The 23,821-nt window shown below is 28.2% G+C and overlaps 4 protein-coding genes and 3 long non-coding RNA genes across 12 annotated transcripts in view; 3 read left to right on the forward strand and 4 right to left on the reverse strand.

The window, feature by feature from the left end:
* LOC100741851 (protein SPT2 homolog) overlaps window positions 1–4,765 on the reverse strand; it is a 9,024-nt gene extending 4,259 nt beyond the window's left edge. The window contains exons 1-4 of the mRNA XM_003487538.4: window positions 4,473–4,765; window positions 4,245–4,391; window positions 4,045–4,174; window positions 316–473 (exon numbers count right to left, since the gene is read on the reverse strand). Of these exons, the coding sequence (XP_003487586.1) occupies window positions 316–473; window positions 4,045–4,174; window positions 4,245–4,391; window positions 4,473–4,526 (489 nt within the window). The 5' untranslated portion in view covers window positions 4,527–4,765. The remainder of the gene's footprint in view (window positions 1–315; window positions 474–4,044; window positions 4,175–4,244; window positions 4,392–4,472) is intronic.
* A 624-nt stretch (window positions 4,766–5,389) lies between these two features.
* Window positions 5,390–6,718, reverse strand: LOC100742090. Of its 3 annotated transcripts, none has more exons than XM_033319509.1 (4): window positions 6,577–6,718; window positions 6,198–6,264; window positions 6,077–6,126; window positions 5,390–6,012 (listed from the first exon to the last, which is right to left on the reverse strand). In XM_033319509.1, the coding sequence occupies exons 3-4, from the start codon at window positions 6,101–6,103 to the stop codon at window positions 5,596–5,598; spliced, it is 444 nt and encodes a 147-aa protein (XP_033175400.1). In that variant the 5' UTR covers window positions 6,104–6,126; window positions 6,198–6,264; window positions 6,577–6,718; the 3' UTR covers window positions 5,390–5,595. The 3 variants fall into 3 exon arrangements, with proteins under 3 accessions (XP_033175400.1, XP_033175399.1, XP_003487589.1); XM_033319508.1 differs by lacking the exon at window positions 6,577–6,718 and adding an exon at window positions 6,368–6,416; XM_003487541.4 differs by lacking the exon at window positions 6,577–6,718 and having other exon boundaries at window positions 6,198–6,334.
* LOC100741970 (fatty-acid amide hydrolase 2) lies at window positions 6,463–12,407 on the forward strand. The gene is made up of 9 exons (XM_012382612.3): window positions 6,463–6,897; window positions 7,084–7,292; window positions 7,707–7,933; window positions 8,320–8,649; window positions 8,986–9,278; window positions 10,735–10,830; window positions 11,259–11,417; window positions 11,493–11,675; window positions 12,155–12,407. Exons 1-9 carry the CDS (start codon window positions 6,850–6,852, stop codon window positions 12,242–12,244), a joined length of 1,635 nt encoding a protein of 544 aa, XP_012238035.1. The 5' UTR covers window positions 6,463–6,849; the 3' UTR covers window positions 12,245–12,407.
* On the reverse strand, window positions 11,470–12,918 carry LOC112212401. Its single transcript, XR_002946223.2, has 2 exons — window positions 12,606–12,918; window positions 11,470–11,661 (listed from the first exon to the last, which is right to left on the reverse strand). It is a non-coding gene; the product is annotated as an uncharacterized LOC112212401 (long non-coding RNA).
* Window positions 12,919–13,003: 85 nt separating this feature from the next.
* On the forward strand, window positions 13,004–19,021 carry LOC100747720 (uncharacterized protein KIAA2013 homolog). Of its 4 annotated transcripts, XM_003487502.4 has the most exons (9): window positions 13,372–13,555; window positions 13,624–13,657; window positions 14,425–14,896; window positions 15,510–15,747; window positions 15,813–16,051; window positions 16,116–16,343; window positions 16,566–16,840; window positions 17,147–17,318; window positions 18,607–19,021. In XM_003487502.4, exons 1-9 carry the CDS (start codon window positions 13,538–13,540, stop codon window positions 18,788–18,790), a joined length of 1,860 nt encoding a protein of 619 aa, XP_003487550.2. In that variant the 5' UTR covers window positions 13,372–13,537; the 3' UTR covers window positions 18,791–19,021. The 4 variants fall into 4 exon arrangements, with proteins under 4 accessions (XP_024221697.1, XP_012238033.1, XP_003487550.2 ...); XM_024365929.2 differs by having other exon boundaries at window positions 13,004–13,657; XM_012382610.3 differs by lacking the exon at window positions 18,607–19,021 and adding an exon at window positions 17,459–17,622 and having other exon boundaries at window positions 13,005–13,657; window positions 17,147–17,367.
* A 1,557-nt stretch (window positions 19,022–20,578) lies between these two features.
* LOC117151358 lies at window positions 20,579–23,609 on the reverse strand. The gene is made up of 2 exons (XR_004461217.1): window positions 23,526–23,609; window positions 20,579–22,280 (listed from the first exon to the last, which is right to left on the reverse strand). It is a non-coding gene; the product is annotated as an uncharacterized LOC117151358 (long non-coding RNA).
* On the forward strand, window positions 22,886–23,763 carry LOC117151361. The gene is made up of 2 exons (XR_004461221.1): window positions 22,886–23,404; window positions 23,586–23,763. It is a non-coding gene; the product is annotated as an uncharacterized LOC117151361 (long non-coding RNA).
* Window positions 23,764–23,821: the final 58 nt, after the last annotated feature.

The raw sequence follows: 23,821 nt of genomic DNA on the forward strand, positions 1-23,821 counted from the left end.
GGGCTACGTTCGGCGACTGGCTGTCGCCTCGAGCCCAAGCTCATTATCGTAACTCGCGAACAATTACGATCGGATTGAATAACTACAATTGTTTAATTACAGCTATAGTAGACTTTAGATTACAATGTTGCGGGATTATCCAAAATGCCAAAGGCTCCGGTGTTCTTTCATCTCCGACATATACATATTATACACAAATGATTTGTGTAAGAATCGTCAAAACACTGTGACCTTGATCATTTCCCCCTCCGTATAGAAAATGTAATATAATCTAAAAAAAGCTACAAAAGCTATAAAATATATGCTCTTTCATACCTTTGTAGATGCTATATCTTTTATTGTCCTTTTTCGGCAGTCATCGAAAGCTGGTTTTTGCGAAGTCGTATTGTTGTATTTACTCATTAACTGATTATAAAATGCAGATGCTTCCTGCGAAACATATCCATAGTCGTCTTCATCAGGTTGTGAAGGACCTATGAACAGATAAATATACCTACATTTAATATTTAATGTTTAACACTAACTATACATACAAAGTTTTCAATGTTATCCGTCTAGTTATATTTTACAAAATATTCAATTTGTTCCTTTTTTTCAATTTTCCTTACAATATTACTCATTTTCAATGTATTTGGCACAATGATAAAGAAACAGAACCAACCGATATATACTAATTATTGCGAAACTTACACGGAAGTTTATTCTTAAAAAACTATTTGACTATGTGCTTTTTTCATTGGAAATCATCTATAATGAAGGATTAAAAACAGCTTCTAAAGTTACAGGTTGGAAATATATTCTATAGATCAATATGGAAACTATCAAGTTTAGAAAAATGGCTTAAATGTAAAACTTGTTTTGAAGCGAAGAAATGAGCTGTATAAATAAATATTTAAAATCAGTATATATACATAACATAGTGTAACATAATAGCATATACAAATACTTTTAATATAATATACATAGAGAATGAGGTACATAAAGTCCAACAAACTATTTTCTTCGAAACTACTGCAGTTATTGGCATGAATCATTTTTTATCTGTCTTCCTTGATACGCTGCAACTTTCATTAGAAACATTTATCTCCATCTTCCATATCTTTCGAGATATTTGTCTGGAAAGATTAAAATGACATATCCTGTATACACAATATCAGTTTTAATATAAGTTTAATATCACACATTTTAATATAGGTTTATACAATCTGTGAATTACAAACTATAGATAAACAAAAAATATATAATTCTTGGTATAATATAAAAATTATAAGATTTTTCACATTTTTATATTGTATGCACATAGAATGACCATACATATAAGCAAAGAAATTGTGTTTATGATGATTTGTGAGATTATATGTTTTATTTATTTTTTAATGTCTATTTCTTAACCACCAAAATTTGTATTATAGATATGATATGCACATGTTATTATTTTTGACATGTGCAATTAAGATTTAATACTAGACCTATCCCTGGTAGGTCAAAATATTATGTTTGATATGTGCATAAGAAGTGTTTACAGATGTGTAAAGGACACAAAGTTTGGATATTGCATAACACACTGACTACTATGAAGGATAATCTGATCACATTGGAACAGAATTGAATCCTGTGATTGAGACTCACTGACTAACAGAATTTCAGTGTTCTAAACCTTCTAATTGACCCCTGAATCCTAATTCTAAGTTGAAACTCCATGAGTGAACTAGCTTTGATGTATTACCACCAGCAACTTCAATTGATGAATGATTATTTTTGGAAACAGGCTAGTTTCTTTCTGAGAGACGAACAAGATTATAACCAAGACTTACAATTGATTCATAAACAATGGCTCCAGTTATACTTGGATATTTCTCTTGAAAAATTTCCAATGGACCGCTTGTTTATTTCGAATTAGTTTATTCAATTCATCTTGGCGGCAATTTCGTTTATACAAAAAAGGGAAAAAAAAAAGAAATGGAGTAAGACCTCTCTTTCGCTGCATCAATTATTAACCCTCAGAGTATGGAACGCGAAGTACGGTGGTTGAGTCAAGAAAACTCATACCAATAGATCCAAACATTGGATTTTATTGAAATTTTGTCTCATATGTACTCTTATTCCATAGACAATGAAAAATGAAGTAATAAATAAGGAAATTATAAATTAAATTTAATTGATATACTGTATATAGTGTATTATGTTATTTAACACATATATTAATAAAATTTCATTTTTCTTGCTGAATAACTAGAACTTATTAAACATTTTAACTTAAAATTTTCATATGTACTTATATATAAACTGATATAGGGTAATTCATAAATGCATGTCCATACTTCAAAGGGCTAATCTAGACGTTAAAATAAAAAACGTCATAAGAACATATATCCTGCATACCTTAGCTTTCGAGTTATGGATGATTAAAGAAAATGTTCCAAGTGTCCGTCTCGTGCCTCAACACATGCTACTGCACGCCTAAGGTAAACACAAGAGTAGTACGTTACGTCTTTTCTTGTCTTTCATATGATAAGTTCTACAAAATTAAAGTTAAGATATCTTTTAAACTACTCAAATTTCAACTATATTACCTTAATACTTTTTAAGTAGAATAACGAGAAAATTCAACCCATGTAAAAACCAATATACATTTCGATTTAAGAAGATAATAGGATTGTGGAATGTATATGTGCCATTGCACTAATAAAGAAGTATGATCTTATGAATGTAAAACTCTCTGAACCACTAACTTCTACTTATAAGACTTTTCTCTAACTGCATTGATAATGGAAGTATGATCTGAAACCATTGCATGGAACACTTTGTACATACATGATGCTAAAAGAAGGGTTTAAGAGTTTAAGGGCTCATATTACTCAGAGAGAGAGAGAGAGAGGAGTGAAACATATCTAATCAACAGATCCTAAGCATATTCTTCTAATGTGGAAACGACTTTTTTTATTTAAGTCCAACTCATGATTGTATTGATTGTCAATCTACTTTTTTTTGCCTTATAGCATATTAATCACAAGTCTTCTACTGTTCCCTTTATATTTCATAATTATATTACAATTTTTTAATAAAATTTTAAATGAGCTATATTATATAACAGTTTTTTATTATACTTATAGTATACTATCACATAAAACACTTGAGCAAAAATAATATAATCAATTTAGAGTCTGTGCCCCCCAGACTATAATTATTAACCTATAGTGACCCTCTAGAACTATAGTTATTCTGACCTGAACTGCCATGTAAATTCACAAAATCCCATTGCCCTGTGGAAAAGTAAGAATGTTGCGATGATTGCATATATTCATATTCAATTACCTGTGGGCAAAAATACTGCCCATTATGAATAAAGACTGATACTTCCGAATACTCATTAATATGTAGATCATTGATCATACATAGGATTGCATTATTTTGTTTCTGCCGAACCTATACAATACGCTATATACCTCTCTAGTTTATAGCATTTATAGAACAAATCTATTATATATAAATATACTGATAACTTTATAATGACAATTACAATAAAAGAAAAGAAAACATTGAAGATATAAATTTCTACCTGTATAATAAGTAAATTATTTACACTTTATGCAATAAATTATTTATAACTATGATACAATAATATTCACATTAAATAAAAGTGTGACAAATTAAATATATAATATATAAACACTAATTTTTTTACTTTCTGTTAGCTGACAGTAAAAAAGATACTACCATTATTATACCTAAATTGATATTCATACTATATTATGTTAAACACAAAATATGACAATGCAACATAATAAATAATTGTATTAGAAGTTAATATTATGTACCTCAATAATTAAATAACATATTAAATCTCATACTTTCTTTGAAGTTGTATGAATTATGTGTTCTAAAGACCAGATACAAATTAGAAAGTTTCCAAAACTCCGTAATAGTTTCAAAAACAGATTTAAATGTTAATATATTTACTTTTTTAAATTTGGTTCTAACAATATTAATTTTTAACATGTTAAAGTATAAGTTATTTTACTTATATAATAACATTTCGCATACCTGCCATTGTAACAGCTGTGTTCTCATTGTCAATTGCATCTGGCAATACGGATTTATTTGCAGCTTTACATACTTTCAAATGTTTATTTATTCGACTTTGGGCTTTATGATCACGAAGCGCTAATAAATTCTAGATAACAAAAAGAATAATAATAAAACATTATAAAATTGTTAACATTATATATAAAAATCCAATATACCTCTCTTTTTTTCTTTTCTTCTAATGCTTTCTGGCGTTCTTCTTCTTCCTTACGAGCTAAAAATTTTTTTATATTGTCCGAAAGTGATTTACTCTGCTTCGTTGGTTTTTTTGGTGGAGAAAATTTTGTTTGGTAACAAGCAATTGACTATAATAAACAGCATATAATTTTATTGAAATAATAAATTTTCAAAGTTAAAGAAAGATTAAAAGGAGAAAATATAATAACCTGCTTATTATTTTCATTTTTCTGGGCCACACTTAGTAAAGTACCAAAATCCATATTAACGATGAAATGGAAGAATATACTAAATTATAGATATCATAACATTCTTTTCAGGTTCATTATTTGATTATATTTAACAAAATTTATTGTTCGATTTTTACAAACTGTCAATCGAGTTACTCACACCGCACCTATAAATTACCAAATAAATATTTTCGAACGTTTATTAGAAAAGTAAATCTTCGAATAAATGCTAAGACCTAAGACGAACTAAATTTGTTTGTAAGCAGAAATGAGTAGAGCAGAGGTGGCGCCACCATGCCCAAAATAGGACATTGTAAATATTTACTAATTGTATGTAACTAATTAATTATGGTCCAAACCGGAATAATGTTATACAAAGATGATTTTTGAGAGATAGAGCTTAAATTTAATTCCTGAACAGTTCAAAAATTCGCCTCATAGACTGAAAAATTTGATTTTTTTAATTTCTTCATAAGGAGATTAGTTCCACCGTTTTACCGGTAGATGGTTATAGTGTTTCTTAGCCCGCGAGTGAGTCAATTTTTTAAACTTGTTTATAACTAAAAAATCCGGGAGAACATTTGGATAAAACTATTCTCAATTAATTTCTCACGTCATAAACTTTCATTTGAGCCTTCAAAAGTTAAAAAATTTTGTTTCGAAACCGAAAAATTTGGATTTTTTAATTTTATCAACCGTCGATTGAACACAATTAAATATTACACATGTGCACTTCAAACACAAATATTTCAAGATTAAATGATGGAAACAGTATTCAGGTCGTTGAAATTGTTTTTCATGCCCTCCAAAATATCGAATAATAAATATATGGTTCTATTTAAAAAAACGGTGATGAAATCTTGAAATCTTGTAAAAAGAATGACTATGAATAAAAATTATTTCCACTGACACATGCAACGTAGTATAACTTTGTCTTGTGAAATTTATTCATTTTTCATACAACAATAAACAAGGCAGATATTTAAGTGATCCCATTTACCTGATGCATTCTTATATTAATTTTGAATCTAATATGCTAAAAATTTATTTTAATTTTTAGTGAACATAAAATTTTGTAAAAATAAACAATAACAAAATTTGTTTATTTATGACGCAATAACAATAAATTTTTTAGTATTAAATTTTTATCAGAATGTGAAGCACCAATACATGTTTCAAAAAGTTGGGAAATATTAGATAAATTATCGACATTGCTAAATAATGAAAGTATAAGACTATAACGCCATATTAAAGGTTCAATATCAATAGAAAAATTTAGTAATAATAAAAATAGATTTTTAACTTTACTCCAATTTTTTTTAATCGTATGTGACTTTATTTCAGAGAGTATCCTGTATTTTGAGGAACTTGCTGGATGTTGCCTCTTACTTTTCTTGTAATAATGCATAATTTTACATTGAGCATGAATATTCAATGATTTTCCTATCTTGTGGCCATTTGTCTTCTTCTTCTTCTGCGCATCTTTCTTATTTAGCCAAAGTAATTCAATAGCTTGATTCTAAAAATATATTTTTTGATATTAATAATTTAAATTTTTAATATTGAAGATTATCATTACATACCACTTTTATTTTTTTGACCTTCTCCATTTTTTATTTTATTTTTTATAATCCTATAACGTATGTTTAATTTTAAATACAATCTAATCTTCTTTCACTTAACAATAATATTTAACTAACTTACCTGATAATAATATATAAAAAAGATCAACAGCATAATTTCATATCATGTGCTGATAAGATATACTGTACTGTAATATAAACTTCAATTATTTTAATTTGTTAAACATTTTTATTTTAATATATATTTGATATTGTACACATATTAAGTAATAGTCTAAATCAATGTACCACCTGATATTATAGATTTCTATCAAATAAGGTTATAAATTGATATTTACATATTTTGTGGTATGCATATACATATATATGTATACCACTGTGTATACACAGGTAATACTAGTACTTATTCTCGAGTTTATGTTTCCTTTGTCTTTTCTATAATAAATTTGATGAAATTAAAATTGAAATATCTTTTCACAAAAATTTTCAGTCATAAATACCTTAATATTTTTGTGTAAACAATAGAAAAACGTATTTACCAGTGTGTAAAAAAATATAAGATTCCATTAAAAAAAATTACGCAAATTTAGATCCCGAAGAGCATAGCGCATGACTATGAAAAAGTGTCTCGTATAATAATATGTGTACCTTTAATCTTGTATGAGCGATTCATTTCTTAGGCATGTCTTCGTGTTATTAAAAATAACGGAAATATTTCTTTGTAACAAAATCATTGAGACACGCTATAATATGCATACAATTCAATTAATTATATGAATTTTACGAATATGTGTACTTTAGTAAAGAATTCACGAACACAGGTATATATAAATACATACGAAATTTCTAAAATAAAATTTGTTATTAGATATCTATTTACAAGAACATAATTGCACATATTTCATTTGCATTAGATAAATACGTAACACTTTAAGAATTATATGAAAATTACATTTTTTTAATTACATAATGAGAGGAATTAATTCAAATATTTTCATACGCTTTAGGAAGGTGACAAGTGCCAGACAATATTCGAAATGTCAATCAAGGTCTTAAAACATGTTTTAAAATGTTTGATTATCAAATTTCATATAATATTTGACTGTATGATAGATTTCATTTTTGGGTTATATTATGATCATAATATACAAAAAGTACCACCTATTAAGAATGATTTATTACTGACAAGTGCATCAGAATTAGCTGAAAGAATCAGGTACTTTATTAGTTTATTTCTTTATATTGAATTACTTAATATCATTTATTTAATTTATGTTGGAGGTCATTTAAATAAAGTGAAATATTATTAAATGTAATAGTGAAACGTTTGAGTATTTACTTTAAATTTACCAAAGACTGAAATATTTCGTAACTTTTATTTATAAAATGACATAAAAAAAGCATGACTACATTCTATTAGTTTATCAATGCACTTATAAAAAAGATCATGTGATAAGATAACAAAATCTGTTAAAAGATTGACCGATTACTGGAATCATTCTATATAATAATAACAAATAACTTAAATTATTGCTATTATGAGGTATATAATAAATTGGTAATAGATAAATATTAAAAAAAATACTCTTAAGGATGGATATAAAATTGAAGTGTACAAATATTTTTATAGAACAAAGAAGATATCATCTGTAGAAGTTGTAACAGCATTTATAAATCGGGCAAAAGAAGTAAATGGGATAATAAATGCAATAGTTGAAGATAGATATTCTGATGCCTTAGAAGAAGCCAAAGAAGTAGATAAATTTTTACAAACATTAGAAAATATTGATTCAATAAAAGAGAAGAAACCATTTTTGGGTGTTCCTTTCACAACAAAAGAAAGCAATGAAGCAAAAGGTAGTTTTATTTAATATTCCTATATATTTTACGTCATAATGATATGTATTGTGTTGGTCAAAAAGTTTTTTTGTTTTTTTTAATGAAGCATTATGTCATGTTACAAATGTCAATAATATAAATATTATTAGAATTAGAAATATCTAACTACAAAAAATTTATGTTTGTGTACAGTACGTAGTATATATGCTATTTTCCATTAGTTTTTCTTCAAGTAACCAAAACCCACAGTAGCCCACACATATCCCACAACATGATTAAATTATATTAGATTGATTTTCATTCACGATGATAAAATAATGAATTTCTGAAGCTACTAATTTTTTCTGCATTTATTTATTTATTTAATTAGTCTGTATTTATTCACATTTATTATGGTTATTTAGATATGCTTCATACGATGGGTTTAACAAGTAGATGTACTTTCCGTTCTAAAGAAGATGCAACAGCAATAAGCTTTATGAAAAATGCTGGTGGAATTTTGATTGCAAAAACGAACATTCCTGAATTAAATCTCTGGACTGAATCAAGGAATAATGTATATGGACAAACATGTAACCCATATAATACTACTAGAAATGTTGGTGGAAGTAGTGGTGGAGAAGGAGCAATTACTGCAGCCTGTGGAACTGCATTTTCTGTTGCCAGTGATATTGGTGGTTCTACTCGAATGCCTGCTTTCTTTAATGGAGTGTTTGGATTTCAATCAACTGCAGGTTTTCAAACTTGCAAATATTAATATTATATACCATAATTTTTAATGTAGAAAAACAATCCCACCTATTTGGTTTTGTCTATCCTTCCCTTATTTATAATTTCTTATTTTTTGAATAACATAAACAGCTTTAGGGAAACTGCAGAAATGCGTTTTTTCCTCTGATTTTAACGATTTTTGGATGTATTGTAAAATTCAACATTTTGATCTTAAACATTATTCATAAAAATCTCCCGGTACTATTACAATGTATTCTGCCTATAATTATGCGTCTATGGCAGCATATGCATCAGTATTGGTTGCCAGTTGCTAAGCTTCTGTATATAACCATTTTTAGGTTTAACACCACTGAAAGGTATTGGACTTCGAAAAGAGGATTATCCTAATTCAATGGCAGGAGTGGGACCAATGTGTAAAAAAGCAGAAGATTTAGTACCTATTTTGAAAGTTTTAGTTGGAGAAAAAATCTCATTACTTAAGCTTGATGCAGAAGTAGATATAAAATGTCTTAATATTTTTTACCAAGAAAATTCAGGTGATATAAGAGCAAGTAAAGTAAATTCTGAAATGAGAGCTGCTCTTTTAAAAGTTGTACAACATTTTAAAGAAATTACTGGATCTGCAACAAAAGTAAGTTCTTAAAAATTGTACATTTCTTCATAGATTTGATTATTTCATATTATATATTCATTTAATATATCTTAATTATAATTTTATTTACTTTTTATATTATGGAAATGTTGCATTATTTTTATATTTATTTTGTTGCATACATGCAGTATTTAATATTTAATTGTGAAGTTCTATAATAATGTTACACTACATATAATAAACGATTATTTACTAGCAGACCTTGGATGAAACATTCACTTTCTCTCTTCTCTCATTGTGTCTAAGGTATAGGTCTGTTAGGTGAGCCTTACTGAAGAGTCCATACTATAATAAACGATTATTGTTTGTGTGAATGGTTATGGTAATACAGAAAGGGGAGAAAGATAACTTAGTGACTAAACTTTGAACTGAGCATAATGATTTCCAAAATATTTCAATTGATGGATGTTTTGAAGTGAAGGCAGTAACATGTAGTAGAGTGATAGTTTGGAGGATACCAGTGAATCAAAAATTTAAGTGAATGAAGGCAGTTGAGTTTGTTATTTATTTCCACATATGCATTGAAAATTCTTCAGCTATTATTATTTGATCCCTGGATATTATAAGGTAGCTAAAGTTGCTCAACTTTTTCGGTTTTTATAGAGTTGCAATATAATTATGCAGAGTTATTCTTTCTTGGAACTCTAAGCTAACCAGAATAGTCAGCGATTCTTTCATACCTGGTTACTGGATAACTGATCCAAATGTAGAGAATATGTGAAGGATTTTTCTGCATGAATTCTAGACAATTCCATGTGATTATTTAAACGATTAACTTCCATGAGAATGTTGTTAGAAGATTCTAATTTCAAGAAGGATTATAATAAATCTTAAATACATTTTAAGACTGGAATGTTTGATTTTGAAGTATTTTCCAACGCATTTTAAAAAATATGCATGCTCATTGGTTCTTTTCAAACGCAGTTAATTTCCAATTATGCTTTTAGGGCATCGCGAACATTCTTCTATATGTCCTCAGAATGCCTTTACTTAGAGAGGTTGGGCAATATCTAAATGAGGCTTTTAGTAAAATCACATAATTTTTCTCTAGGTTCGAGTCTTGGAATACACAGTTTTTAATTGACCTCACAGAAATACCTAGTTTATGACACCTTCGGCTATTAAATTTTGAATATTTTGTCAACAATTTTAAACATATTGTCACAAACGGACAAACAATATTGACGACAATACATAGATTCTTGTCTCAAAATGCTTTTTTTCTTAAAAAATTTAATGAAAATCTTCGCGTATTTTTGTTCTTTAGAACAAATCAACTTTCATTGCTATATTTTTACATTTTCTCTCATTCTACATTGTTTTATTTATATTTAAAAACTTTAAAAATAAATTAGATTACAAGAATTAGATACTTATAATTATAGTTATATTTTTATTTCTAAGAAGTTTTAATTGTAATTTATTTGAATTACAGATAAAAATACCTGGTTCTGAATATAGTTATCGATTATGGCGATTTTGGATGACACAAGAAAATTTTGATTTCAAAATAAATATAACAAACGGGAAGGTACTATAACTTATATGCATTACGTATGTTTATAATTATGTATTGTTATGTATGTATAATTATGTAGATGTAACATCTTTCATTTTGTATAACAAGTGATGGTTATTAGTTAAGGTATATCTAATCAATGCTCTATCTTACTCGCTTAAGCACTCCTACGTGACTATATTCGTAAATACTTTATTCAAGAAGGTGATAATAGCTCCCCTTGTTTCGATTTATGATTAGTGTATTGTTATTGTTTGAAATGAATAGTGATCAGTATCCAATACTAGTATATATTGCTTTATTCTGATCTTAAATGGCAGTTCTATTTTTTTGATATTTAGTATCATGTTTATCATTTAATCGATAAATTAATCCAGTAAAGAAAATCTTGTGGACAATGATGAAGAATGTAGTAATTTATATAAATGTAATTCTTTTAGTACCGTGCGAGTGCTCTTACAGAAATTTCCAAATTTTTAACTGGGAGATCAGACTTAACGTTAGCTGCTATTATGAAACTAATTGATGAAGACATATTTCCTCGAGAAGATGCTGAATGGGCAATGAATGTAACAACAAATATGAAACAGTATTTGATGGTAAAATGCACTTGGCAGTACATTGTACTACCTGCCTTCTGTGGTATTGTGCTGCAATTATACTTTTATTTTTAGGATAAATTGGAGCATAATGGGATACTAATTTATCCATCTTCACCTTTTCAAACTGGTTATCATTATACAGCTTACTTAAGACCATTTAATTTTGGTTATTGGGGTCTTTTTAATGTTTTAAAATTTCCGGTGTGCCAAGTGCCTCTTGGTGTAGGCAAAAACGGACTACCTATTGGAGTGCAAGTAGGTAAATTATTACTAAGTAATTGGATCAGAATATTAAGCATTTAATAACACATGAAAAAGATTTTAAGAAATAAATTTAAGATGAAAATTAGAAATATCAAAATTATGTTTAGAGCTTCATTGTTTTTTACAAATTTAAACAATTTATTAAAATGTCATAAAGTATAAAACTAGAGCTTGAAAGAGTTTGCTTCAAATTTTATCAAAATTCTCGAAGATCAACTTTAGGATCCTTGGCTTAAAAAGATGAAACCCTGAATTAGCTGATAAATTTTTATTTCTTAATGAAGGTACACCCTATATGTAGATATAGATATGTATAATAGTGTTTACATGTGTATAATTATATTTCAACGAAGCTTATTTTGCAAAAGATTGTAAATTTTTAAATATATATTTTAAGTTTTTTAATGGAGTAATAGATCTAGTAAAGTAGTTACTAATTTATCTAACAAGTTATAATTTTTTTATTGAAGGTCGTAGCAGCTCCCTATAATGATCATTTATGTTTGGCTGCAGCACGAGAATTGGAGAAAGTGTTTGGTGGTTGGGTGCCACCAGCCTAATTTATTACAAACTGATATTAATTCAACTCAACAATGATTTACAAAAGTAATTGCTATTTAGTAATAACAGTGTGATATTATTATTTACTATACAATATTCTTTCTACATTTGTTGACATATTATAGATAAGATAATAATAAACAATGGATTTAAGGTGCAATATAATTGTGTTGTTATTATTACTTTTAAATCAAATACTAATGCATATTATAATTAAATATTGCAAGGTTGTCTTCATTTATATAGTAATGTATTCTTGATGCTTTATTTAAAAATAAAGTTAGAGATTTGATATGTCACATACAATAATTTACACTTATATAGTATTTATTATTATAGACCAGATATACATTTAAATACCTGCTATCTTTTTCGATATTGTATTTGTTTATTCATTACGTTTAATACATTTCACTTTATCGTATTTATATACTGTCTATCACCTGGCTTAATTACTTGCAATTAATCATCAACAACAGTTAGCCTATTATAGCATGTCGAATTGTTAGACTAAATTTAATAGTCGTATTTAAATTAAATATCTATGTATGTATATATTGATTTGGGTAATGATACTTCTATGAATACTTTTTTGTATCTTAAAAGGTCAACATCTTAAATCAGACGTATTTATAAGAAAAGTTATCTTTATATATTAATAGAATCATTTTTTATTTTTCGTGCACTTTATCGAGCAGAACAGTTCTATAACATATGTGAAATAAATCTTACATACAATATACTTACATGCAATGTACTATACTAAGTACATTAAACTACGTATAACTTGGTATAACCAGAATACATAGTTGTGTAGAAGTAACAATCGAATATTTACATATTTCTTATACTCAAAAATTTCATGTTTGGTTCCATTAATTCCATTTTAATAAGAATTAAGGAATATCGATTATAATAAATATTGAAATTGTAACTACATTACTTGTAAAGTGTCATATGTATTTATCGTTATAAATTTATAAGATGTAAAGAAGTTATAAGAGAATAGCGAATATTAGAATATTGAAAATGTGCTAGTTATAAAATTTTGGAAATGTCAAGAAACGTTGTTAACGTACATAAAGGAAATATAAAAGTGGTTTTATTGTTTTTTTATTAAATTAATATTACGATAAAAACAAGAAGGTTATGTTACCGCACAGTTTTACAAAAATAAAACAGCAATTAAAAACACGTGTGAAAATTGAAGTTTATAAAGTGCATAAATATGATAAGATTTGGAACGATGTTCGATAACCGTGAAATTGGAAAACGAATACGACGCTTACTTGATGGGAATTACTCATATCGTAAGATACTTATATTACTTACTATATGTGGTGGAATACTTCTATATTTTGGTCCATCTTTTGTGCAGTGGCTTTTTTCTTCTACTAGAGAATCAATAAAAGGTAATAAAAGTTTCCTATTCTAAGTCTATAATATTAATATTATGTGTAAAATAAATTATACAATTGGAATAGGTTATAATTTTTCCTCCGTCAAAGCAACAGGAATTTAATGGAAGAAGATTGCAAACTATTAAAATGAACTTACAAAATATAAATGCATTTCCATCTTTAATTGAAATTTATATATCAATTACAGAATTTTCTTTGTTTATATTCACTATACCTATTGATCACTGTTGTAATAAATTTTGATATTCATATTATTAGGTTCTCAGTTATATTTATATCAGATATTACATATATTGTATTCTATTTTATTTTATTCTATTCTATCCTACAAACAATACTTCAATAGTACTTTAATAGCATGACAATGTAAATTAATATTGAAGTATATGAAAAAATGTACTTGTAATATTTACAATATTGAAATATTTTATAAGAAATCAGTGTATTTATTCTCTATACTGATATTCATAAATATTGGCCAATCAGAATCATTTTTAAAGTGATGAGAAAGAAAGTATAGAAAGTATAGTATAAGTGGAGAAGTCCATTTGTATTTTAATTATGAATTTAATGAATGCTTAGATTTTTATAACATAGTGTTGTCAAACTATTGAGGAATGCACTGAGGTAAAGGGTAAAGATTTTGATCCTGTCAAGCCTGGACAAGGAATAAGGGTTAGCCTAGAATTTCCATGATTGTCTAATATTTATGAACTGCTATATTTATTTTCTATAGTGACATATCTCTGTTTTTATAGCAATTGAAGATCACTGTATGAATGAGCGACTAGCTGCCTTTCATTCAGATATTGAAGAATATAATGCAAATATTCTCCACAATCCACCAAAGGAAGGAGAACATCATTATTTGCCATATATCGGCAATGGGGTTTTTGGAATTCCTATTTTACCAGAGGCTTTAATATATATAAAACGAGGAAGAGCACTATCATTGCCAATACAGTGGCAACCCTTAATTTCTCATCCTTTACTTAAAACCAATTTTTATCGAGATGCTACGATTACTCACTTTACGAGCGGGATTGTTTATCGCTACCAGTGTTTTAGAGAAGGATATTACATAGAGTTTCAATACTATGCTCATAGAATATTTGATGCAATATTGGTACAAGATATAAAAATAACTAATCCTCTTTCACTTTCCCAAAATGTACCATTGAAGCCACAGATGTCTACACATTGGGATAATTACCATATAGAAGTGATCAAGTACTTATTTAACTTTATTCATAATATATTGCCAGTGTAGTGGAATAATGCTACAACTGCGAAAAAGTGATTTTTCATAAAACAAAGAAAATCAATTTATTGAATAAAATTTATAATTGAATAATCATGAAAATGTTTTATAATGTTGGGATTGAAGCAATTATTAATATTCTCAATTTACTTGTAGATTTGAATTATTATATTGTTCAAATTTATATAATCAATCATTAACAATATCTAATATTTCAATGATCACTACTGATTATTAATATGATTGTTTTCTAATTACCAAGAATGTTTGGAAAATAATGAAATTTTTTGAAAAGATTAGGTATTTGTGAAATTAATAACACATTTAACTTAAAATTTGCAAATATGCAATTGTGTTGCAGCAATAATATTTCCTTTAATAAATTAAATTGAATGTATTTTAATGTAAAAGATATTAACTAAGATTTAAACTAATGTAAATAATAATAATTGATCTTAAATTTGACGTTAGTTAAATTAGTATGTTGCATTAGTAAAAGAGGCAGATACTTTTGTAAATAACTATAATATAAAGATTGGTACTATAACATGTATATGTTAACATACAATTATTTGTGTTCAGAATTCAGGTAGATGATTTTCTGGATGAATATAATCTAATTTCTGGATTTATTCCATTATCTAACTCAAATAAAATTGTGACAGTATCGATAGTTTATAAAAGACCTCCAAGAATGTTACAAATTAAAGCAAGAAGTTCTATAAAATTAAAATTCTTAACAAGTATACAGTATAGTGAACCTACACTCATGGAAGAACACCACATTCAATATGAATTAACCAAAGAAAAAGCTATAGAGGTATATATAATTTATAAAACATTAAAAATTTATTACATGCTTCAATTTTATATATTTTATTACAGGCAATTAAGAAAGCAATCAGTATTCAGCACCAAAGTTTAAAAGAGGATCATATTAATCTTTGGCAAAGTTATTGGTACACAGGTCTTAGAATAAGCGACTCTAAAGCTGATGGTGCAATAAATGGTCATAAAATAAATTCCACTCTATATTATGTATTGTCTCAAATTTCGAAAGGTATTCACGATATAGAAAAAAATATAGCCATGAATGAAGGCTGTTACCGCGGGCATCACACCTTGTAAGTAATACAGATATTTATAAATATTTTTGTGTAGAATTTTTATTTTATTTTGCTATTTTAGAGATGCTCCACGGTTATGGAAAGACACATCCTCTATTGACGCTATGAACAATGTCGTTGAAGCATGGTTAATAACATTGGAAAAACAAGGATGTCACCATTTAATGATTGGTGATCCTGCAGCAGTGCAACAAGCTATTGTTTTAAGTCTTGGTAGTTTACGTTTTAGTAATCAACATCTTGAATTTAATATTGATCCACAATATCTTAATCGGGATTATTTATTTAGGTATGGTATTAAAATATTTTTAATAAAAAGTATAGTAAATATAAGTTTCATACATAACACGTTTGTTATACAAATTGACATTAAAAAATGGCAAGTATAACGTAAATGATTATAACTAACAGCTTAAATAATTCTTTTACTTTTTGCAGAATAGAATATTTTTTTGAAAAAATTATGGAGACGACTATTAACTTACTTTCTTATGTTTTATGTATGTTTTAGGAGAATAAGTTATGGTAATGTAACACATTTAAATATATCAGTAACGGTTGGAGAAGATAATCGTGCAGTTTTAAAAGTAGCTGTAGACAAGAGTGATAGTGTCTATTTTGGATGTGATGCTGGATGTTTGAATCCACCTGTTTCATTGAGTCAATTGTATGCAAGCATTCCAGTGAAATTGACAAAACCATTAACGGCTATACTGTATGTAACATCTGATTATCAACATATGCAAGATTTGCGAAATGCTTTACATGTACATGCTATAGACGATGGTTGGTATATATATAATACTTTATTATAACATTTGTAAATTTTGTTCGATTAAAGTCGTTTAGGAGTATGCTATTTATATCGCCGATATTGCTGATGCTGAATCTTGTTTTAACATAGCACATCAATCGAAATCAATATGAAAAATGATATCTATATCTTATATTATCTACAAGCTATATAATTCTACATAGTAAATGTTAAAAAAATGTTATCTTGTGTAAGATGTAGATATAATCTTTTAATCAACCAAAACTCATAAACTCCACAAGAATTAAATATATATATTACACGTAACTTTTTTGTAGCTCCAGCACATGATCATCTTGTAATGGCTTTACATAAACATGGACATCAATTAGGAGGCTTACCAACGTTTTTTTGGATCAGTATATGTTTTCTTATAATTGTGTTCCACTTATTTCTTTGTAAACTTGTTATTAATGAATATTATGGTCATCAAGATAAACAAAAAGTGAGGTATAGTAAGCTATGATATATACATTGTATATATTACATATATATGTTCATATATGTCGGGGTAACGTCGGGGATAGGGTTGTGGGCGTTTAATGAATCTTCATTGAAATTAGCCATCGTTGGAGTCTTTCATCTCCGACATATATGTACATAATACATATATGCATATATACAATACATGTATGTATGCGAGTGTTAATATAAAGCTAAACTATCTTCATATATTGTATGTATAAATTCAACTATAATGTAAAAATTTATGGAGAATTCTACATACAAAGGGGGCCAGAAAAATCTATGCATGCCTCAATAAAAGAAAAAGCTGTATAAAAGGTGTGAGTTGAATCTATACAGGCGTCAAAGAATGAATATAGATCAGCTTTGACTTCTATGATTACAATAGAACCCCAAAACACAGTCACTGATAAAATCTATTAAAGTGTATATACATTTTTTTTGACCCCCTCTGTGTGCGTGCGTGCGTGCGTGTGTGTGTATGTGTGTGTATAGTAACTATTTTTAATATTATATAATTATATATATTATATTATAAACATAAGTTTCTATTTTAATTAGAAAATTCTGTTATCATTCTTGTTATCCTCATCATTATTATTATGCTAAATTAACAATACATGTGCAGTTCATAGCACAACTGAAGAAAAAATAATTTTTTATGAGAAGATAAATAAGTGATCTGTTACAGAGATCTATTATTTATGATTTTTTTTTACAGAGAATTTGTTTTGAAAATATAACATGAAACAGTTATATAATACAAATACCTGGTTACTATGTCACTCTATCATTGATTGTTTCTATCCACATTTATTTACCTAACATTAACTGTTATGTTGTTTAGGTAATATAATAGATTTTTATACATTAATTGATTTTATTTAAATTTATTTAATTACAAACTTTAAAAGTGCTCATCTGGTTCTTATACACAGCTCTGATTTAAGAATTAAGAAAATATAAACAAAATCAAAGACATTCTCTTTATTTTTAATTTCTTAAATTGTATAATTTGATATTTTATTTATCTTTCCCATAAACCTATGTGTTGGCAATTCTTTCTGCGGGGATCCTCAAATACGTTGTAAGTCTATATCTAGCATGAAGCTCTATCGGCCTTCATGGGCGAGAGGTTGAAATACACTCAACCAGCGCGCTTCAGTCATGCACAATACTCAGCTGCCTGTATGCGGATTTGACGGTAGAATCATCACTAGGACTGAGATAGGGTCACTTTTCAAAGTCCTACTGTCTACCATACACGTTGCAGGAGCAGAGAAGCAGATAGGACCCTGTTCATACACCAACGTCTCCAAGGAAGCCTAAGTCTGTTCCCATCATTCCCCAAAGAGGCATTTGTGCAGAGGCCTGCACAAAGGTGGACTTTCGATAATGCCAGGGAGGCATTCATCTTGCAGATAGCCAACTCACAATTATCGGATTTGTTCGAATGACAATTCGAGTTCTAAAAAGGATGGTCATCAATGCAGTGAGTCGCGCTAGTGAGCGTCGAAGGACGTCCACGTCTCAATTGAGACAAAAGCAATCAAAAGCGATTAAAAGTGGTTAAAGGTTATTAGAAGCGATCAGAAGAAAATAAACAAGTAAGCGAGTATGTTATCGAGTCCTTCAGAGAGTAACGTGCATGTAGAGCTAAATAATTGGTAAATAAATTTTGAACTTTTTGTTTCTCCAAATTCTCCCTATCCCTTAACACAGCCATTGAGTTGAGACGAGTTTGTGACTTGAAAGTAACCGGAAGTTTCTTTTTATGATCTTTCAAGGCTCTGTTAATGACTAAAGGCATCAGTTTATGCGTTCCAGACGCATTTGCATATAATACAAATTTAAAACTGTCTTTACGGCTCTTATATTCTTTTACGGATATTTCTTTATTTTGGTTTCCGCCAGTATCTTCGAGGGAAGAGTTTTCTATAAAAGAAAAGTGTTATCCACATTGTAATATCTTCTTAATATCTTCGTAATATCTTCTCTCTTCATTAATTTTTCAAAGTCCTTAATAAATTTGTTAGCTCCTTCTTCATTGGCAACAACATTCCTTTCATTGGTTCGCATTAGACGTATGTTATGGCGTTTTTTAAACCCCGCTAACCAGCCATCACTTACTCTAAAACTAGAACATGACCCCATGTTGTCTCTCAATTCGGTAGCCTTTTTAAAAAGCAGGGCGTCCGATAAATGATCTCCAGAAGTCTTCTTCTCCTTAAACCACGTCAGTAAGTATTGATCTAGTTCCTCATATAAAGGTTTTCTTATCCTTTGTCTTCTTTTTTGTATCCTTCTTTTGTCTGCAAATTCTAGAATTTTCGCAATGTTCCTCTTTATCCTACGTTGATTTATCTACGTTATATTTTATAACAACACTGTAGTACTTGTTACTTTTGTCTTCTAAGACTTTTAATTGTTGCTCCATAGATATTGTGATTTGTTTCTTCTTATTTGTCATGTCAAATACTTTAATCAATAATATATACACGAAACTAAACTAAAAACTAAACTAAAAAAAGATAATTACACTAAAATCAAATTAATAAAAGTAATTTGTTAACGCTGAATATATTTAATGAATATACAATATTTATTTATAAATACAAAGTTTAAAGATTCTAATAATTTACACAGTTCTTAAAGACCAAAATTTAAAATGTTTTACAAAGCTCTTGTTTAATTCAAAGTTCAAAGTTTTAATTGAGGTTTAGTTCGAAGTCTGAAATTTCTGTTGTGAAACATCCAGGTAAGATTGGATAATTGCCCTAAACGGCCTATATAACACCGTAAATGTCCGGTAGATATCCTAACTACTGAGTGGAGTGTTCCTTTTCACATGCCCCGGTGACTACGCAGCTCGTCGGTTGACTATTGTAACTGATCCGAATTCAAATATCGAGGAGATATTACTAACTCAATAAGAAACTTCTTTATTTCCTTATTTATTTTTTTTACTAACGTATTTGTGAAGTTTGACTGATTAAAATAGGATCAGACACGACATGGTTTAAATCACATTAACTCATCTAATAGACGAAAAAGAATAAATTATTATCATTTATTAAATAAGCAAATATGTTCTAAATTATGTCATGTTTTGTCTTAGTTTAATCAGGAAAATCTCACAATTACATTGATAAATTCAATAGAAATGAAAAATGCAAATTTCGTCATTGCATTACTATTGTCTCGTTGATATGTTTCTTTTGATCAATCAGACTCTCTTCCTTTTCCACGCGTGCCATTCTTTCTATGTCAACAACATCTCAACCCATATCGTATACTACACGACCATTCACTTTAGTGGAAATCCGCGCGCGTAATAACAGATAGGAGTGGCAACAGTGTATCGTATACTCACCCCTCCCTCCTTGATATTTAACCCTTTCGCTACTACGGGTGACTACATACGACGAATATTGTACATCCTTAAGCCTTTTATTAACAATAAAATGATTTAACAAGAGGGCAGTGTATATGTTGTCCTCTTTTCACAATGAAGAATTTGTTAACATGAAACGTCATTATCGCATGCAAAAGAAGATTCAATATGTTGCCGATTATAATCGATTGATGGGAACTGTGGAGCGAATCGTGATACCAGTGCCAGATTTGTGATGTTGGTCTATGTGTTACACCATGTTTCGAAAAATACCACACGCAATACTATTATTAAAAGCTATTAGTATCATACAATTATATTATATTATATCATATTATTATATTCTGTAATGTTATTTTTTTCCAAATTGTAATTAAAAGTGAGTATGTTAAGAAGTTATAAATACCCAGTTTTGAGGAAAGTTTTCTTCTTCGAAAAATACCGTCAGAGCAGCTCGTTTTGCAGTGAGGCGTAAACGCGGCCGCTGACGATCTTTCTCGCGTACCAAGCATTGTTTTGGCGTGACGGCTCGTTCAGCGGGAGTGCCGCACCGCGGCAATCTGCCCGTAGCGAAAGAATTAACGTTCTCTGTGGCAACCAAACCGCTTTATGGTTTCGTCTATCCTCAACATGAACAAATATATAACTCTACACTTTACCAGCAGTTGCTCTACACTTCGCCATTTTTATCTGATCCTGCGCGTGTAGTTCTTACATATTCACTATTTATGTACGACGCGTATTTGAATCAGTACTTAATACATACTTTTACATTATGTATGGCATGACATCGACTTAAATGTGCATATGAATTAAAAATTCCTGAATTATGCAAATGTATCTTATAATAATTTATGTTAAATATGTATGTAAAATTTCACAATATAAAAACAAGTATTATATGCAAATTTTTTGTTAGTGAAGACTATAGAATCAATACGTACATTGGATAAGTGTCTGGCTTAGATCTCAATATTCGGAAATTTATCCTACTTTTACTGTTATATATACATATTATTGTTGTTTTATAAACTGTTATTTGCTTTCTAACTATTAAAAATAAAAAAATTTTTTAACTTTCCTTTAAATTGCATATTTATGCAGCTAGAAACGTTTTAGGAAAAGGCAGTTTTAAAATTGGGTAGGGCAATAATCCAAATCAGATATACATATAATCATTAAATAAATTTTCAAGGAATTCTTTTTGTTTTCTATTTATGCCATGTGCAAGGAAATGCGAAGTCTCGGATACTTGGAGTCTGACTTTTGTCACGCTCGGTTCTAGTAAGAAAACTTGGATGATACTTAAGAATGCGGTAAATAAAGTTCTCTTCCATATTGTGACGCGAGCCAGTGGGCTTCAACGATTTTGCGCTTAGGATACTTGAGCATTCTTTGTATGATCGGCTCTCTGTTTTTGAAATATTTTACTGGCATGACTGTCTGTCTAGTCACTTCTTATACCAGTCCTTAATAGTATTATTTGTTTCAGAATTTTTCTTAGTTTGGGCCTCAGGAATCTCTAAAATTTTTGATCCACCACAGGTATTCATCTGTAAAACAAAAGAGAATATTCTTTGTATAATCGTCAGCATAGCTGAACGTCGAAGAGTACATATCTTATGCGTATCTTAGCTTTCTGAATATACAAATCTTAGTATTTTATACAAATTTCAAATTATGTCCTTTTGCGATTTGCTTACACAAAATATTTAAACATATTTTTAAGTAAAAAAGCATGTTGTGTATAAAAAGTAGAGCTGATCTCGATAGCTCTTCTACATCTCCACGTATGAAAAAGCTATTAACAACAAATCATGCCTTTCTCAAAACCAAGCAAGTTTAGTCTGATGTATATCCTTCTACCATCAAAACCAAGCGAGTCACACAGATGGCCTGTTTCAAATGCTTCACCATGTACGTAAATTGATTTTATCTTTCAAAATAATTATTCTGTATAATTATTTAAATCTCAATAAATAGACGTCAAACTTTCGTAAATTAAATTCAGTTTTATCGTAAATTTATATAATATAATTTATATTTATATTTATTTATAATATAAATAAATTTATATAATATAATTTATAAAGTTATATTATATTATATTATATTATAAATCTGATCTATTATTAAAACAGACAAAAAATACCAATAATTTAGGTCAAGTTTAAACGTGTCTTTAAACTTGAATCTTTAGGCTGAGATATTCGATTACAGATGAACAGTTCTGTGTACGTGTCCATTAGGAGATTCTGATTTAATCTATTTGCTGTTAAAAGTTATTCTCTTTTATTATGTGAATTAACAACAATATATGTCAATACCACAAGAAATGAAAGAAAAAAAGTAGTTTAAAATTGAAGAATTTTTTTCTTTTAAAATTGATACTACTAAAAAATAATTGCAGAAATTAATTATGCAGCATAGAGGTTAAGTAAGCCAGATTAGGTTAAATTATATTAGATTGTGTTTCAGTTAGATTTACTTCAATAATGTTGAATTAGATTAAAATTGTGTGTTCGTGCTATGACTAGGTTATATTAGGTTATGTTTGTATTAAATTTTGATTGTACTAGTTAAGATTAAAAATGCAGAATATCTACTAAAAAAATGAATTAAATCTTCATTTCTTCGAAAATGCTGAAAGATAAACTGTGACAAATAAACATAAATGGTGAGAGAAGAATGGTAAAAGGATTTCATTTACTAAAATTAAACTGTGTTTTGTTTTAATAGCTATTGCTATACATATAAAATACTCAATAGTAATTTTTTAAAAATATTTCCTAACAGACCTGTTTTGTTATATGGACACATTAAATGGTTATCAACTTTTCATGACCTAAATGTTTCAGATTTTTATCTGTGGGGCTGCAGCTTGAATGAAATGACATCTTCAATAAATCAGATATCCTGACAGAATTAAAAAACCTGGCACATGAAATTATTGTACTGTAAAATATTCATCAGGCAGAGAAATATGTTAAAAAGTTTTTACTTCTCTACGTAAAATACAGAAAATTATTTGTCAGATTTAATTTTTTTAATATTAATGTACAAAATCTCTAACACCCAATCCCCCTCTTCTTTT

This window comes from Bombus impatiens, unplaced genomic scaffold, assembly GCF_000188095.3.
Source record: "Bombus impatiens unplaced genomic scaffold, BIMP_2.2 scf_0155, whole genome shotgun sequence".
Taxonomy (NCBI): domain Eukaryota; kingdom Metazoa; phylum Arthropoda; class Insecta; order Hymenoptera; family Apidae; genus Bombus; species Bombus impatiens.